We start from the raw sequence: 15,377 nt of genomic DNA, 5'->3' as shown, positions 1-15,377 counted from the left end.
AAAGGAATTATGCTGCTAACTTGACAGTAGTAAAATCATAGAACAATTTAGGGTGGAAGGGTTTTCTAGAGGCCTGTAGGCCCGAGCAGGTTGAGAATTTTGCATGAAGAAGTAATGTGACAAATTAGCAGGGAAATAAATAATTGCACTTGCGGTTTAAACAAGCATCTACAAAAAATCTTCAGCTCAAACACTTGTATTTTAACAAAAGAATATGAAAACTGAACTCCATCCAGCACAATTATTATATGTGTCTTCAAAACAAATGCTTTAAGAAAATACAAGATACTGTGTGGAATTATAGTGAATGCTGAAATTTGCTGGAAAGTTCAACTGTGTTTTACATCAAAAAATACCTAGAAAAAGTTGTGGGAATGCTTGTAATGGCTAAAAATTCTTTTAGAGTACTTGCCATGGGTGCTAGAACATCAGTGTCACTATGTTTAGTGAGACATATTTAACTACAATATTTGATTGTTGGATATACAGCACTAATGAAGCATCATTCATGCCAAAAGGCAATATAATGTTGGAATTATTCAGATTCAGCAAATGTTAAGAATTCTGAAATAATCCTATGAAATCTTTCTAGAAAATTCAGTTCTCATAATACCATTTCTCTAGCAGTACATCAAAGACATCTGAAAAGGGTTTTCCTGGTTTATGCTAAGTAAAGGGCAAGAAAAAATTGGTTGTGCCACATTACTCAACAGCATATGTTTATGTAATTTTTTTTTATTTTTAATATTTTTTATTCTGCTGTTGTGGTCGCAAAGAAAATTTGTAAAGTGCAAAACAAGTATAACTGTTAAAAGTAAATTTAAAATGTAACTTTTGATATTATGTCTACAAATAATCTGTTTTCCAGGTTCCACTAGTTCCTATACGGAAGTCAGGTATAAACCTTCATTTTTAAAAGATGATGAGCTCCGACAGTTAATCCTTAGGGTAAGTGGAAGAAAACTCTCAGTTAAATGGTGTCCTTATTAAAGCTTGTCGTTAACTTGAATTTTTAGTGGAGAGTGCTTTTTTTCCCCATCTTTTTCTTCAAGCAAGTGCTCTGATGTACTTGATAAGTACTGGTTTGTAAATCCGTACACCGTACAGACTTTCTCATAAAGGGGTACAGAAGATGATTTGTGAGCATGGCAGACAGCAGCCCCTGAAGGCATAATAAATCTGTATACCATCTGCGTATTTGATACGTGAAAATTTTATGTTGGTATTGATGTCTGCGTGCCAATATAGAGAATGGTTTTAATTCGGAGATCCTTAGGGCTGCAAGGAGGGTGCACAGTAAACTCACTACCCTGGGTTTCAGCAGAGCAGACTTTGGTCTCTTCAGGCACCTGCTTGGTAGAGTGGTAGAGTACTGTGGGATAAAGCCCTAGAGGGAAGAGAGGCCCAAGGAAGCTGGTTAGTATTCAAGGATCGCCTTCTCCAAGCTCCGGAGCGGTGCATCCCAACAAAGAGGAAGTCAGGCAGAAACGCCAGGAGACCTGCAAGGATGAACAAGGAGCTCCTGGACAAACTCAAACATGAAAAGGAAGCCTTCAGAGGGTGGAAGCAAGGACAGGTAGCCTAGGAGGAATACAGAGGAATTGTCCGAGCAGCCAGGGATCAGGTTAGGAAAGCTAAAGCCCTGATAGAGTTAAATCTGGCCAGGGACATCAAGGGCAACAAGAAAAGCTTCTATATGTGTGTCATGGATAAAATGATAAAAGGAGAACTAGGGAAAAGGTGAGCCCTCTCTGGAAAGAAACAGGAGACCTGGTTACCAAGGGTATGAAGAAGGCTGAGCTACTCAATGATTTCTTTGTCTCAGTCTTCACTGGCAAGTGTTCTAGCCACACTGCCCAAGTCGCAGAAGGCAAAGGTAGGGACTGGGAGAATGAAGAACCGCCCACTATAGGAGAAGATCAGGTTCAAGACCATCTAAGGAACCTGAAGGTGCACCAGTCCATGGGATCTGATGAGATGCATCTGTGGGTCCTGAGGGAACTGGTGGATGAAGTTGCTAAGCTGCTATCCATCATATTTGAGAAGTCGTGGCAGTCTGGTGAAGTTCCCACCAACTGGAAAAGGGGAAACATAGCCCCTATTTTTAAAAAGGAAAAACAGGAAGACCTGGGGAACTGCAGGCCAGTCAGTCTTACCTCTGTGCCTGACAAGATCCTGGAGCAGATCTTCCTGGCAACTATGCTAAGGTACATGGAAAATAAGGTGATTGTTGATAGCCAACATGGCTTCACTAAGGGCAAATCATGCCTGAAAAATTTAGTGGCCTTCTACAATGAGGGTTACAGTGTTGATGGATAAGGGAAAAGCAACTGACATCGTCTACCTGGATTTGTCCAAAGCGTTTGACACTATCCTGCATGATATCCTTGTCTCTGAATTGGAGAGACATGGATTTGATGGATGGACCACTTGGTCGATAAGGAATTGGCTGGATGGTCACACTCAAAGAGTTGTGGTCAACAGCTCAATGTCCAAGTGGAGACCAGTGACGAGTGGTGTTCCTCAGGGGTCAGTACTGGGGCCAGTGCTATTTAACATCTTTGTTGGTGACATGGACAGTGGGATTGAGTACACCCTCAGCAAGTTTGCTGACGGCATCAAGCTGTGTGGTGTTGTGGACACGCTGGAGGGAAGGGATGCCATCCAGAGGGACCTTGATAGGCTGGAGAGGTGGGCCTGTGAGAACCTAATGAAGATCAGCAAGGCTAAGTGCAAGGTCCTACACATGGGTTGGGGCAATCTCAAGCACAAGTAGAGGCTGGGTGGAGAATGGATCGAGAGCAGCCCTGAGGAGAAGGACTTGGAGATGCTGGTTGATGAGAAGCTCAACATGAGCCAGCAATGTGCGCTGGCAGCCCAGAAAGCCAACCGTATCCTGGGCTTCATCCAAAGAAGCATGGCCAGCAGGTCCATGGTGTTGATTCTGCCCCTCTACTCTGCTCTTGTGAGACCCCACCTGGAATACTGCGTTCAGCTCTGGGACCCCAACATAGCAATCTGTTGCAGCGAGTCCAGAGGAGGGCCACAAAGATGATCTGAGGGCTGGAACACCTCTGCTCTGAAGACAGGCTGAGAGAGTTGGGGCTGTTCAGCCTGGAGAAGAGAAGGCTCTGGGGAGATCTTCTAGCAGTCTCCTTGTATGTAAAGGGGGCCTACAGGAAAGCTGGAGAGGGACTTTTTACAAGGGCGTGTGGTGACAGGACAAGGGGCAGTGACTTTAAACTGAAAGAGGGCAGATTTAGATTAGAGATAAGGAAGAAATTCTTCCCTCTGAGTGTGGTGAGGTACTGGAACAGGTTGCCCAGAGAAGCTGTGGCTGCCTCGTCCCTGGAGGTGTTGAAGGCCAGGTTGGTTGGATGAGGCTTTGAGCAACGTGATCTAGAGGATGGTGTCCCTGCCTGTGGCAGGGAAGTTGGAACTAGATGATCTTTAAAGGTCCCTTCCAACCCAAACCATTCTGTGATGCTATGATAGTATAATGATGCATAAATATACTTGTAGTTGTTTGCTCTTCTTCATTTACGTTTTTAAAGATATACTTTCAAAAAGATACAGAAATAATATCTGAAAGAAAATCTTCCTTCTTGTTTTCGTACTTCGTCATATACCCACACCACTTTACCCTCTCTTATTTGCAACTATTTTCTTGTTCTTTTGCTGCAATAACAGACTTTGCCAAAATCTGTAAGATTACTCCCAAGTTAAGCTGTTTTGCAGCTTGCCACCTCTTTTCCCAAAGCTGTGGTTAAGAAACTTCAGCTGTTTGTCACTTGAAGGTCTGATTTCATCCATGCAGTCTTAATTGCTTTTTAATGTGATTTATAACTCATTTAATTAAAAAAAAAAAAAATTTAAAGTGTGCTTCCTTGTAGTCATCAATATTTATTGTATATTTTAATTGTATGTTTTTAAAACCAGTATCTTTATACTTTCAGGCTGCAGATGGATTCCTCTTTGTGGTTGGATGCAACAGAGGAAAAATTCTGTTTGTCTCAGAATCAGTTTGCAAAATACTCAACTATGATCAGGTGATCATAATGGAATTTCTTGGTTTGCTTTTACCTTGCATTTTCTTAGAAATTTTTAAGCTTCTACATTGTGTTGTATATTACTAAAGAACAGTCCTTGTGTATGATTTCTTGGCATTTCTTTGATTTACCTCCTTCAGAGTAAGGGTGAATGTCCTGGAACAAAATATTTTCAAGTACAGTCAGTGTTCCTGACCTGAGTAATAGCACCAGATTTCAATTGATTATCCCTAAGAAAGCTGCTAGTCTGAGAGGGAGGGATAATTTGAGGATGTCCTAATTTCTGTCTGCAAGAGATTTTCTTTTAAACAGTGAAGTGGTTTTTGGGACTTTTTTAAAACAAGAAAAATTGCTAGTTCAGCAGCAGAAGTTAATTAAAGCTTTCCTTGGTAACATCTTTATGCTCAGATGCGTTACATAACACCTCATCCACAATAACTATCCATGTGTATACTCTCAGCTTGGAGGAGGCTGAGATAGTGTGTTAGCTTAGTCTGTAGAATAGGAGAAATAGGAAAAATAAAGCACTTTCCATTAGCTGACATTTAACGTCATGGACAATTACCGCAAATAATCAAGGCATGATGACTTGTTGGTGTATCTATGACTTCTGTTCCAAAACCAGAGGCTAAAACAGTTAGTGCTTCCATCTGTTTGCTTCCGTAACTTTGAAAACGTTCATTTTCTTCTAGACAGAAGATTAACCAATCTGGACTCTGTTTTATAGATTTATCTTTTTTTTTATTTATTTTTTTTTTAATGAAGCTATCATTTTAAGCTAAAGTGAAATGAATCATCTTATGGAAACTAGCATAAAGCAGATTTTTTAAACTTTTTTTAAAAAAAAAATTTCTACACTGAATTTACTGAAGGGCTAAAAAATGCCGTTTGGAGTCTCTCACATTGGACATATCCACATGCAGCCAAAGAGGTTCAGAAAACATGACTGATTTAACCCATGAAATTGTTAGCTTATTTGGTATCAGAATCCCATCCTGCAGCCTAATCTGTTTATTACACCTATATATTTTGACAAGGCTGCTATTAGCCTTTCTAAGTGGCACTCAGCATTTTTCCTTTGCATTAGGGTTAGATGGGGACTGGGCAAATGAAAGAGGCTGTTTGTTTGTCTTGCATTCTTAGAAGCTTTTCCTTAAACCCATTTCTGACTCTGGCTTATTGGAAAAGTGCTCTCCTTAATGTATGCTGTGATCATGTAGCAAGTGGGTTTTGATGATTTGTTTTGTGGTTGTTTTGGGTTTTTTTTTAAATAGGCCAGTTTAATGGGACAAAGTTTGTTTGATTACTTGCATCCCAAAGATGTTGCAAAAGTTAAGGAGCAGCTTTCTTCTTCAGATGTCTCTCCTAGGGAGAAACTCATAGATGGGAAAAGTAAGTCTTATTTGAACATGCTCAGATTTTTTTACAGAGATGTTATTAAATACAGTTGTTATGCAGGACATATTCATGTGTTTGTATGTGCATGGATGTGCAAACTCGAATGATAATTTCTATGAACCAAAGATATTTGAATGCTTATCTACTGCTTAGAATGTGCTCACAGTTTAAAAGCTAGCCTGGAAAAGAATTTATTTTAGATAATAAGAATGACTGAAATTTGCATTGTTAAACGTTTACCAAGATGTGGTCCTTGACGTTCTTCCTACCAGGCATACTACTTTTTTTTCTTGTATTTGATAGGTCTTGTCAATACAAAAGACCTGATGTAGTCGAACATGGGATAAAATACTTCAATATCAAGAATCACTGTCTTCTCTGAAAATGTTAAGTGTCAATCCTAATTTAACCAAATCTTATTTTATTTACAGTTACTTCTAATATGGAAAGCATTATGTACTGTGTAGCTAATCACTATTTTATAGCTGACTTTTATAAGCATCTTTGCAGTTCTTCCTTGTACCAAATGGAAGTTAAAAGTTTATAAAGCATATTTAGTAAAATACCATTCAAAATATCACAAAGGTTTAAAAATAGTTTGGTCGTTCTTTTTAATTTTGGAATCTGTGTGACAGTTGTGTTTTCTTTGCCCTATTTAAGTTATTAGACTTTTTTCATTTTTAATTGTAAGGACAAAATTTAAGCTACTAAACAGTAAGGAGAGAATGTACTGGAAACTAAAATGAAGAAAAGGCCTTGTATTCTGAAGTTTTATAGTTGGATTTTGTTTTTTTTAACTACTTTACTAAATTTCTGTAAGCTGGCTTGCAAGTACACACAGATTTTCAAGCTGGACCAGCTCGACTGAATTCTGGTGCTCGACGTTCCTTCTTCTGTCGGATAAAATGTAGTAGGACCACAGTCAAAGAAGAAAAGGAGTGCTTACCCAACCCGAAGAAGAAAGGTATTTAAACAGTGTAGATGGAGTGGGGGCTTTCTCTCTTGAAACTTGGCATATTTAAGTTCCAGGTCAGTAGTGTGACCCTTGTCGTTATCACTGACTTCACAAAGTAGCTGTAAACAAGTGTGAATCTGTACTGGAGACACATTTTGAAAAACAATCTAATTGTACTCTTTCTCCCCCCGATTCACTCCTGGAAAAGAGGGAGGGAGGAACCTGAGTTACAGTGGCTTTTTAGGAGCATACGGTAGTCAAATTTTAGAAGTCACAGGGAAATTTTTGAAAGCACTGGAGGAAATCGGAAGAATGAAATTAAATAACGTGTTTCTCGAAGATAACTGTGCATAAGGCCTGCAAAATCTACTGTTTTGAAGGAAAAAAGCAAGTAAACCAAATTTTTTCTGATTTACTTTTTGTGTTGTGTGTACTTAAAAAGTATGAATTTTCCTTTTATTTGCTTTTAATAGTAAAGTTAATTTATCAGTGTCATTCCCTTCATTTTTTCCATAATTTAAATTTCTTTCATATTTTGGTATGCCGGTACAATAGCATACTTTTTTCAAGTTTCTCGTGAACGAATCTTTTTTTAAAGGTAATTTCCATCTTTTGTTTAATACCTTAGTATTAATTTTTGCAAAGGTGTGCTGAAATTGTTTGACCCTGAAAAAAAATCCTCCTACTTCTGTTTTTCAGTGTAACCTGTTGTTGAGATATACCATACAATAGTAAATTTTAAAATTTAAAATAGGTCTCTCATTGTGAGTAAATAGAATGCAGTCTCCCTTGATGTGCCAACTAACTGGGTGAGATAAGAATTTAACTCGTATAAATGTTTCTTGGGAAAGCAGTATGGAGGGAAGGCACCTTGACAATCTGAGAAACCATGACAAAGTCGCAGTAGGATAAATCAATTCTTCGTTTTACAAAGTTGATACATATTTTCCGTAGTTGATAGAGTTAATGCAGTCACATCTACGTAAAGTGTAGTTTGTTCAGAGTAGAGATACCGAGAATACTTATGGCAACTTTTTGAGAGATAGTTACTATAGGACACATAACGTCATCTTTTTGTATGAGAGTGCTTGCATGTTATATAGGCAGCCATAGGAATGAATGATAGTGTATGCTGTAATTTAAGACTTCAAAAATATTCATGTTCCCAGAAAATTGAGGAATTCAGAAGCCTAAGATAAATAGAAAATAAGCTGAGTTGTTTTCAGTTATTCTGTTGACTGATTCTTTTAGCAATTGCTGTAAGCATGTGTCAAGATCATCATGTTCACAAAAGATACATTGATTTGGAAGCTACAGAGTGCCTCTCTAGCTTATTTTAGTTTATAATACATATGAAACCATATAAAGTGAAAGCGATCTGTGGGTTACCAGACTGTTGGTTTACTCTTTTTTTTCTGTGAGACTGTGTTGGAACTGCCAGTACCTATAACTTCCTAAATCTTACATAGAATTAGAACTGCTCTCTCCAGGTAAACCAAAATTAAGTAGTACAAAATTAATTAAAAAATACTCTGTGAAATTATCTATAGCCTTGTACAGTTGTTGTAGGTAAGCATAAAATAACAGTTGCTGGTCTCATGGTGAAAAGAATAAAAAAATGTAATTCAGTTTACTTTTGAACCATAACTGCTTCTTATTTAATTTCTTTTTATTAGATCACAGAAAATACTGTACCATTCACTGTACGGGGTATATGAAGAACTGGCCTCCTAATGAGGTGGGAGTAGAAGAGGAAAATGATGTAGAAAAGGACAGTAGTAACTTTAACTGTCTCGTTGCAATTGGGAGGTTACACCCTTATATTGTTCCACAAAAGAGTGGAGAGATAAAAGTCAAAGCAACAGAATTTGTTACACGATTTGCCATGGATGGAAAATTTGTTTATGTAGATCAGCGGTAAGCATTTTGTACTTTAATGAAGAGAAAATAAAAATGACACCACTAGTTAAATTTTCTAATACTTTCTGTCAGAACTAATTTCTCAAGCAGGATAGAATTTCTTGGTGCCGCACGCAGGAAGCAGTTCATGCTGAACCTATCAGTCCTTGGGCTTTATTTTTTTTGTCAAACATAAAAAGTAATGCATAAATGTAAGTGTTTTGACTTACAGAAAAAGGTGAGCTAGGAAGATTAAAGTGTTCCGTCAAAGGCACTCCTACTTATTTATTCATAAAGAAAAATCTCAAGTTAGAGCTTCATAGCTATGCATATCACCTAAGTAATAAACACTTAACCGAAAATTACTGCTTCTTAAAACATTATTTGGAACAAATGTATTATATCTGAATGAAGTACCAAATTATTTCATTAGAAGTGAAAGCTAAGTTCTTATTTTTTGAACTTTCTAAAACAGACTTTTATTTGTTGTGTAGACTGGGCTACCACTTTGCATTTTGAATTTCATTATTCTCACTGGAACCTTTTATTGCTTTCAGTCATCTTGTCTTTCATCTAAAAGTGTCGGTTTGAACCTATTCCTTAAAGTGGCAGAGCAAAATGCAGCTACTAAATTTTTGGAATGACTCATTATGTGTGACCCTGTACCCTGATTGGCTAATGAGAGAACCTGATGATCATAAGTCTTTTGTGTGTACATGTGGTTTCCATGTTTAAACACTGTTATTTTGTCTTTGAATTGACGTTCATCGCAAATGGATAATTTGCAGTGAATAATATTTTGTGTTGTTTTAGAGCTATACTAATGCTGTATTTTTTTCCCAAGCATGAATACAAGCATCTGTTTCTTCAAGTATAAATTTTCTGCCTTATGATACTGAAGAAAACAAGCTTTGCATTGTTTGAATCCGCTGTAGTTCATGTTTTTATTTCTAACAGTGCAACAGCAATTTTAGGGTATCTGCCGCAAGAGCTTCTAGGAACTTCTTGTTACGAGTACTGCCATCAAGATGATCACAATCATCTAGCTGAAAAACATAAAGAAGGTACAAAATAATTGGTCTTCCCAGACTACATACAACTACATGTAACTGCTATGTGAAAACAGTACAAATCAAAAAATCAGAAGCCGAGAATTAATAAAACTAAACAATCTTAGCATTGTCCTTCTCTGCGTCTGCATTAAGACATGCCTGCATCAAGCTTGTAGTAAAAGCAGGAAGAAACTTGTGTTGTCTTGCATCGTGGTGCGGTGCTTTAATCGCAAGCGAATAGTGTTAATGCTTCTTTCAACCCTCTGCTTTAATTCTTTATGTAATGAGGAAGGAGTCCTGAAAAGCAGACGTGCCTAATCACGTAACTAAAGACACGGATTGTGAAAGTTGACCAAGTCAGAAGTCTCCCCGCTAGTGGTTTGCGGAAGCTTAATAACATCGCTGAAACCGTAGTTTGATTTTAGTAGGGGTCCTGTCCTGCCAGTTGTCTTGGCATTTAATTCATGTTTCTGGCCATCAAAACCGCTTTGGTTTTATGATGCTATAAAACAGATTGTTTTTTTAACTTTATCTTTCTAAGTATAAATATGGTGATTACAACTTTCCTTTCTTATCTAGTGTTGCAGAATAAAGAAAAAGTATTTACAAATTCCTACAAATTTAGAGCAAAAGATGGGACTTTTGTTACTTTAAAGAGTCAGTGGTTTAGTTTCATGAATCCGTGGACCAAAGAACTGGAGTACATTGTATCAAACAACACTGTGGTATTGTAAGTAATTCATGATACCAATCCCCATGTTACTTTTTGTCTTGATTACAGTTAACATTAATAGAAAGGAGCCTGTTTAAGAAGCAGAACAAGACTAGAAAACATCAGCACTGCACAAAAAGTGGTTGAGTGACCTGGAAGGATAATTTTTTGTATTTACCAGTTATTTTTATTTCAGGCCTAAGTCGCGGATTTGACTCTGTCTACTGGGAAATAGCACAGTTTTCAAAATGAGGTGAAAGAGTTTCTTATTAAAGGAAGAAGGGAAGGATCTTTTAAGAAAAGCAGATATGAATAAATGGAAATGTGAAGTTAATTCTGCTTTTCCTTCTGAGCTTTACAAGACTGCATGTGTCAGTTGACCTAGTTTTAAGTGCTACCCTACCTACCATGTGTCAGAATGTAGAGAAGCATAATTGATAGATATGGAAACACAAGGCAGAACGAAGAGATACTCTCCAGTTTGATTGCAAGGGAAGAGTCTGTGAGACAGTAAATGTGTGTGTTTAATTCCTCTTTTTTATTTTTAATTGTTCTTTTTCATTCTCTGCCTTGCAATGGAGCTGTGATTTGGATTGTTCCAATGATGCTGAGGGTCTTTGCCAATGACTGGGTTTTTGAGAGGAGGACAAAGGGGATTTTATTTCCATTAAACCAAGTTGTCAAGGGGGCCTTTTACCCCTTGTGTAGCTGGTTCATGTCGTAAGTCATCATCACCTACCTATTTTGCCCATGTCCTTTTTCCTCAAGAAGACGGAGAAGAGCGGTTAAGACAGTCTGTGCTGCCCAGCAGCTAAAGGCCGCTTTTGCCTGTCCTGGAGATCTGGGCATCTGCAGCTAGCTAGAGAACGGAAGGTAGGCAGCAGCTGCTGGCAGAAGGTAGCCACTGACCTGTCATCCTTGCAGTTGTTTCTGGTTAACTGGTGTTCCTCCTAGGAGTAAAAATGGCAGCCTTGTTCTCTTGTCATGGAACACAGACAACCATATTGACCTTTCTTCTTTATTTGGATAATAAGTAGAAAATAACGCTTCACCCAGTGCTTCAGAAACAATAATACAAAGGATTGAACATTGAAACGTGAGGAATATTTCTTTTTTTTTTTACTAGTTTGAGGATGTTAGTTTTTACTCTGTGATGAAGTATTACTGAAATCAAACATAAATATGCTAGGTTTTGCCTTTGAAAAACTTGCTGATTTTTTTTTGTTTGCTTTTTTAAATTATTTTTATTTATTTAAATCTTAGAGGTCATAACGAGTCAGCTGAAGAACAAGTACCCTACGGTTCCCAGCCTGCAGAAGGCAAGTGTTGCTTCGTACAGTTCTCATAGGTGCATCTCCTGATCAATCATTACCATTTTAGATTTATTCTATCCAGGATTTTTTTTATTCTAGGCAAGGAAGGATTAATTTTTTTAAAGCTAATTCCAGTGACAATTTCTAGTTACTCACAGAAACCTAATTTATATCATTCACATAACTGTGATCAGACAGGCTTATAGCATATCTTTTCCTTCTAGCAGCTTCTGCTATAACTAGGATTTTGGTTGATAGGATATTATGCTTCTGTTACAGACTCGTCATATTTTGCTTGGTTTTCTGAAGAAATGCAATTGTACTATCTCAGTTCACCTATAGAATATAGGGTGATACTGATTTTGATACATATTTAGTTAATATTTTTCTGCTATGCATAGGTTCTGATTTCTGCTTGCTCTTTTGTCGTCTTGCTCTAAGGTTTTTTATTTTTGCTTTTGAAATTGTTCTGTTTAATAACTCATTTCTGTTTGTGAAAAACCCAAGAGTTTTTTTCTCATGTGTTTTACATTGTCTGTGAGATAGACTAGAGGTAGTAATGATTAAAGCTAATTTCATTACTGGAGATCAGTAATTTTCACAAACGTGTTACCTATCCTTATGTTTCAAATGAGACTTACAACACCCTCCCCCATCAGTTAGTGTTTTAAGAAATTTAATTTCTGAAAATAAGAGATATAGAACAAAAACTACTTTAAAATTAATCCTTGAGATGATTGTTCCTTGCTGTGTAATGAAACTGCTACAAACTTAAGGTTTTATTTTGTTTTTTTAACTGTAGATGCTGTAAAACAATCTTTAGTAAGTGTACCTGGAATGTCTTCTGGAACGGTTCTTGGTGCTGGAAGTATAGGAACCGAAATTGCAAATGAAATATTAGAATTGCAAAGGTAATAAACGCTTAACATCATAGGTTAGTCTTTTAAGTAAAGATAGAGAAGAGGTATGCATGATTATGTGGGGTTTGTTCAGGTTTCATTTTTATTGTATTATATGTTTAAAATAGTTTGAGCAGTGGCATTATGAGATGCCAATTATAACCTAAGGTTAGTCTCAGGCATGGCCGAACACATCACTGGTGTTGATAAATAGTTTTGTGCTGGGCATGCAATTTCATCTGTTAATGAAAGTATTATTTAACTATGACTTCAAAAGTGTTACTGTGATGCAGCTTCTTCACATGATGTTGAAATGGGTAGATAAACCATTAAGGAATGGAAAATCAGTTGACTGTGAGTAGTGTTTATATTTTTCCGATAGCGTTGCACTGCTAGGAAAACTTTCCTTGAAACATTCCCCAGTGGAGTGCTTTCATAGCCTGTCTTGTCCCTTTCCTGATTATCCTGAATGCAGTCGAAAGTGATAGCACAATTCCTTCCCAGTACCCACAGATTAAAAAAAAAACCTCACTGCATCACTCCAAATGGGAATCCATACAAGAATCAAATTGTTAATTAAAGAGTGACCATTTTAAAACTTCTTAGTTTTAGCAGGTACACAGCATAGCCAAGGAATTCAAAAGGAAGAAATATAGTTTTAATGTGAAGATATCCTTATGTGTTTTTTGTGTTGTGCATCCACAGTGGTGCCTGACTTGCTTATAGAGGGAGAGGTTATTACTCTATGTCAGTTTGCCCGTATCACCATTTGCTGAACATTTTACAAAGAACATTTTTTTAAAAAGTCTCTGAGCCAGCTAATTCCAGGACTTTGGGATGCACATGCACAGAAAAAGTCTGTTTTCAGTCACAACTCTTTCAGAAGCTAAGGCTTTATCAGAATGTCCAACCACTTTTGTCAAGATCAAATTTAGGATAATGGTGCTATCATCTCGTCAGCACATGATAAGTTATCTAAGTGTTAGCTTTGGATAATGAAGCTGTCCCTCAGACTTTAGATATTATACTTCCAGTTCCAGGTAAAGGAACAACAAGAAATTTTTTATGCCTACAGAACAGTGTGTTCTTAAGTCCCATGTATTTCTTTCCACTGGCACTTTTGCAACTGGACCTGAAAGAGTAGCAATATTAAATCTTCCAGGAAGAAGTACACCAGTTTTGGCAACAATGGTAGAGGTATAAGGAATAGTTTCATATCATGGAATATTTTCAGTTTGAAGAGACCCATATGGATCGTCAAGTCCTACTCCTGACTCTACGTGGAGCCACCTAAAAATTAAACCATATATCTAAGTGTTGTCCAAACACTTCTTGAACACCAACAGCTCATCCATGCAAGCATACATGTCATCAGCTCAAGGAAACAATTATTAAGTAGATGAATAATAGATTTCTTGGGTGATGAAAGCATGAATGCATTCCAGAGAAAGTTTTCTTCAAAGCTACCCCTTGAAACTTCTGGTATTTGTGTTTTTAAGAACTACAAGCAGTGTTCTTTCTCTTCATATTGCTACAGAGGCAACAGTTTTAGGAGCAGTATCTTCCTAAGCCACAGAGGGAAATTTTGTGAGCTTTTATGAAGACCAAACTAAACTATTGCTCCTCTTCTGTGACAGTTCAGCAGGTCACAAGAGCGCAAAGTCTGTCTGTTTTTATCTTAGGAAACAGAAGAATCCATTGCAACAGACAGAATTGTGGAATTTGGAGAAGAGATTGTGGTTCTGAATTAGTCTCTCTAGTTCGAGGGAATTTCTTTTTTTGTAAGAGTGCGATTTTTTTTTTTTTTTTTTTTTTTGTCTGTTTAAATGGAATTCAGCTGTACAGTTGAGGCAGGTATGGCTGAGGCCTCTTTAGGGATATTTCAGAGGAAAATTTATTATTTCGTGTCCTTCCAGATCCCAAAAGAAGAATGGATTTTTCTAGTCTACTACAGACCTTACAGAAATTGAGTTTATTTATTGAAAAGTACAGCTTCTATAGTATTAAGACTGGCATAATTTCCTTTCAGTCTGTCTGCCTATCGTAAGCGTGAAGCTCATGGTGCATACCTCACTATCTGTCAGAGATTCATTTTGCAGATGTCTTGATTTCATCATACAAGTAAAGCATGGCTTTACTCCTATATGGAGCAGCAGTTTAAGGCAGCAGGATGTTTACCTCAGTTTGTGTGATTTACCAAAACATCTTTTCAGGAAGATCACAGTGATAGTACAGACTTGCTTCTAATGTTAAAAGGCTGCTAGGAGAAGTAAAAACCTTCAAGTTCTGGATTCAAAGAACTACTTTCTGGGATAAATTTTTGTGAAAGTGCTGGCAGTGATGAGTACATGCCTCAAGAATCTTCATAAGGTAGTCTTATTCTTCAAGTCAGTGATCGAACATAGTGTTTTTCCTGGTTATGTTCACATCTGGAACACTGGTTAGTAGATGAAACAATGTTATGTTGCTTTCTTTGGGAACGGGCATCTTGTTTCTCAACTAATAGACTGAATGTCACAAGATTTGGGAAGGAAAAATGTTTTGCTTGCCAGCTTCATCAGCCACAGTGATCTGAGCCATTTTAGTCTTGTGCAGGTGTGCTTGTTTCAGTGCGCTTAGTTGTCCATGGACAACTTGAGAAATAAACTTGTTCTGAAACTAATAGCCCAAGAAAGTTGCTATGCAGGTGAAAGAAAAGGTTAAGAGTGAAGTCATGCAGAATAAGGTAAACTCTGGGACCAAAAGAAGGACAATTCTGAAAAGAAGCCAGCTATGGGAGGGAGCAGTTGCACTGTGTAACTGGCATCTCTGGCATCACATTCATCCTGCAGTCGCCTATCTGGAGGGAAACAAACTGGAGGAGTTCACAAATACAGGCGTCCATTAAAGACCTCATCTGTAAGAACTGAATGTTTCTGGAGATGTCTAGATGTAGTTGCTTGCACCCAGAGGTAGTTTGCTTTTCCAGAATTGTTGCTGAGAAAAATGCTGTATTTATTTTGAGCCGAAGAGTAGAACTTCATGCTATTTCTTCATTTTTTCTTTTGTATGAAATCTAGTTACTATTTTGCACACACACTGAGGCAATCAAAATTAGACA

At 37.4% G+C, this 15,377-nt stretch overlaps 2 protein-coding genes across 2 annotated transcripts in view; both read left to right on the top strand.

Moving 5' to 3' along the window:
• Positions 1-15,377, top strand: part of FGFR1OP2 (FGFR1 oncogene partner 2) — a 357,712-nt gene that overhangs the window by 187,986 nt on the left and 154,349 nt on the right. The gene's annotated exons all lie outside the window — the stretch shown is intronic.
• BMAL2 (basic helix-loop-helix ARNT like 2) overlaps positions 1-15,377 on the top strand; it is a 40,243-nt gene that overhangs the window by 17,247 nt on the left and 7,619 nt on the right. Inside the window, exons 6-14 of the mRNA XM_086611241.1 lie at positions 869-948; positions 3,957-4,049; positions 5,324-5,441; positions 6,268-6,411; positions 8,079-8,319; positions 9,259-9,365; positions 9,933-10,083; positions 11,329-11,384; positions 12,181-12,289. Of these exons, the coding sequence (XP_086467367.1) occupies positions 869-948; positions 3,957-4,049; positions 5,324-5,441; positions 6,268-6,411; positions 8,079-8,319; positions 9,259-9,365; positions 9,933-10,083; positions 11,329-11,384; positions 12,181-12,289 (1,099 nt within the window). The remainder of the gene's footprint in view (positions 1-868; positions 949-3,956; positions 4,050-5,323; positions 5,442-6,267; positions 6,412-8,078; positions 8,320-9,258; positions 9,366-9,932; positions 10,084-11,328; positions 11,385-12,180; positions 12,290-15,377) is intronic.

This window comes from Tauraco erythrolophus, chromosome 4 (genome assembly GCF_009769465.1).
Source record: "Tauraco erythrolophus isolate bTauEry1 chromosome 4, bTauEry1.pri, whole genome shotgun sequence".
NCBI lineage: Eukaryota > Metazoa > Chordata > Aves > Musophagiformes > Musophagidae > Tauraco > Tauraco erythrolophus.
This window is presented reverse-complemented; position numbering and strand designations above follow the sequence as displayed.